Source organism: Dendrobates tinctorius, unplaced genomic scaffold, assembly GCF_039654945.1.
Source record: "Dendrobates tinctorius isolate UK_male_01 unplaced genomic scaffold, ASM3965494v1 ptg000095l, whole genome shotgun sequence".
Lineage (NCBI taxonomy): Eukaryota > Metazoa > Chordata > Amphibia > Anura > Dendrobatidae > Dendrobates > Dendrobates tinctorius.
The window spans coordinates 28,823,954-28,826,532 of record NW_027361763.1 but is presented as its reverse complement, the minus strand read 5'-3'; the positions used below and the strand labels follow the sequence as shown (position 1 = coordinate 28,826,532).

General features: G+C 43.5%; 1 protein-coding gene across 1 annotated transcript; it reads right to left on the bottom strand.

Annotated features, from left to right (window-relative positions):
* Positions 1-242: 242 nt before the first annotated feature.
* Positions 243-1,945, bottom strand: LOC141098867 (homeobox protein not2-like). Its single transcript, XM_073586826.1, has 4 exons — positions 1,621-1,945; positions 1,145-1,344; positions 311-460; positions 243-260 (listed from the first exon to the last, which is right to left on the bottom strand). Exons 1-4 carry the CDS (start codon positions 1,943-1,945, stop codon positions 243-245), a joined length of 693 nt encoding a protein of 230 aa, XP_073442927.1.
* Between the last annotated feature and the right edge of the window lie 634 nt (positions 1,946-2,579).

Sequence of the window (2,579 nt, the reverse complement as noted above, 5' to 3'; positions counted from 1 at the left end):
AATTATTATACAGTCCTCATGCCAAATGGTCTACAAAATAGATCACCAATGTTTCATCCAAACTCTAAGAGGAGATGAAGAAGTCCATCACACATCTCTTGATTGGAGTTTTCATGGTTGGAGGACATGTAGAGTAAGGTTTTTCCAAAGTTGACCTTTCCTCCCCAAGTGACTAGTTCGTTGGGCCTCCATCTCTTTGTCCATAGTGTTTTTTGGCCAAGAAAAATTGCATCATCTTGTAGTCAGCAGAATTCCTCAATCTAATGGTCAGAATGAAGGTCTAGGTGAAGATCTACAGAACCACATTTACCTCATCCACTACTTCATTCTCCTGCTCTTCTCTGGGGTCTGAGGATGGTTGGTCTTTTGGGAGGACTCTAATCTGGGATATTTTGGCCATTTTTTGCTCCAGGCTTTGTTTCCGCCACTTTATGCGGCGATTCTGAAACCAGACCTTCACCTGTGAAGAAAGGAGAAGACATTGTTAAAAACTAGGATGTAAAGACACTGAGACTCTAGCTACACTACAGTGATATATATATATATTATGCAGAGTGCTTTGAAAAAGTGTTGATGCCAAGTGAGTATTCCACATTTTTACCTATTTTCACGTTACATCCACATACTTATGTATATTTTATTGAGACATAAGTCCCAGAGAATCTGTGACGAGATGTGAAAATGACTGATCACAGACGTCTCCAGCCAATCTCACTGAGTGAGACCGCGTGTACAAAGAAGGGGCAAAATATCACCTCTAGAGGTGCAAACCTGGAGAGACAGACTCCAAACAATGCAGAGAAAGCTGGAGAGAAAGGTGGTCCTACAAAGTACTGACTCGGGGTGAATACAAATGAACCTCACAATTTTCATTATTATATTTTTAAAATTATTAGAAACCCTGAATCATTCCCTCTACACTCCACAAATACTTGTTACTATGTGTGGGTGCCACATAAAATCCCATTAAAATACATGTAAGTTTGTGGCTGTAATGTGGAAAAGTTCACAGGGTGTGAAGACTTTTCAAGGCACTGTATATAATATATTACATAGAAAATCCATTCAGCTAACAAATAAATGCATTTCCAAATCCAAAAGGGCTCAGTTTGAGGAGAGTCAGAGTGGATGTGCCAGTTCTTACCTGGGTTTCCGTGAGGCCAAGTGTGGCAGCCAGGTCCACTCTTTCTGTCTCCACCATGTATTGCTGGTTCAGGAATTCCTTCTCCAGCCTTTCCAGCTGTTCTGGAGAGAAGATCGTCCTAAATCTCTTCGGCTTGTAAGGTCCTGTCTTGCAGGGCAGAGATACTATGGGACGCATGGTGCAGAGTGTGTTTGTAAGATCTGGAAAAAGTAGAAGGTCTCGATGTTAGCACAAAGAAAAATGAAGGAAGGTAGGAAAGAAAGAAGGAAGGAGCGCTCCTAGGACAGAAACACAGAGCTACAACTTCTACAAGTGAGATCCGAGATGATGATTCTGATGTGAGAAATACAAGTCTCAGCAATTGACCTAAAGAAAAAAAATCCACATCTCTCCTGATCTAAACTTATTGTAAAAATGTTATTAGCACTAAAACTAATTAGATAGAATTATTATAAGAATGAGGAATGTGGACTCACCTCTGTGGCTGCACAGGGAGTACAGACATCTGCACCCTCCACTGAAGTGCTGCTGGGGCTGGACGTAGCCGGGGAAGGCTGCAGGTTGGCCAAACCATACTGGAGGGTAGGACATGGCCCCATAGGAGAAGCCATAGGGTGCAGGGGGCATCTGCCAGCCGGGTTCCTCCACAGCGACTCGGGGAGCCGGTGTATCCTCCCTGGATAGTATGGAGTCAATGTTGAAGGTTTTCCTTGGTCTTGTCTGGTTCTGAATAGCCGGTGGCAGAGCAGGAGCCTGAGACAAGTCATGGCCAAGCCCTGGGAAGATAGGAGTGGGCTGCATGATAGTTGGTAGAAGGCAAAGTATGCTCAGATGGTGAGAAGTTCCAGGAGCTGGTGATCTCTGCTGGAGAATGTAGGGTCCTGAGCTCTGAGCCTCCTTATATCCAGAGCTGTGATTTGTGAAATGCAAATACACAATTAGCATGTGAATAGCCCAGAGCAGAGATCAGCACTGAGAGAGAAGTGGGTTTGGCCCACAGACCCCACACTGCCCCCAAGAGGAGAGGAAATGGCCATGGGGCAAAGCTTCCTACAGCCTCCCCCAGCTGGACCCAAAATCCAGGGGACACAGGACTCCTGTAATGAATCCATAATTAGCGGGAATCGTGTGAGTGTAAATATATATATAATATATATCTACGTGTCTATATACCGACCTGTGATCCACCCGTCCACGGGGTGCAGGATTCTGTTTTCTGCTCATCTATGTATACAGCTCATATTTAGCTGGTAGTTATTAATGGATCTCATATTTCACTGGTTATCCACTTATCTATGTATCTAACGCTACATCTCACATATCTGATATCAGTGAATAATCGGAATCAAGTGATGTGAAAAGGAGATGGAAATATATAATCAGTGTCTGTATCTAACTCTACATCTCAGTTGTGTACCAACCAGACATTAGACAG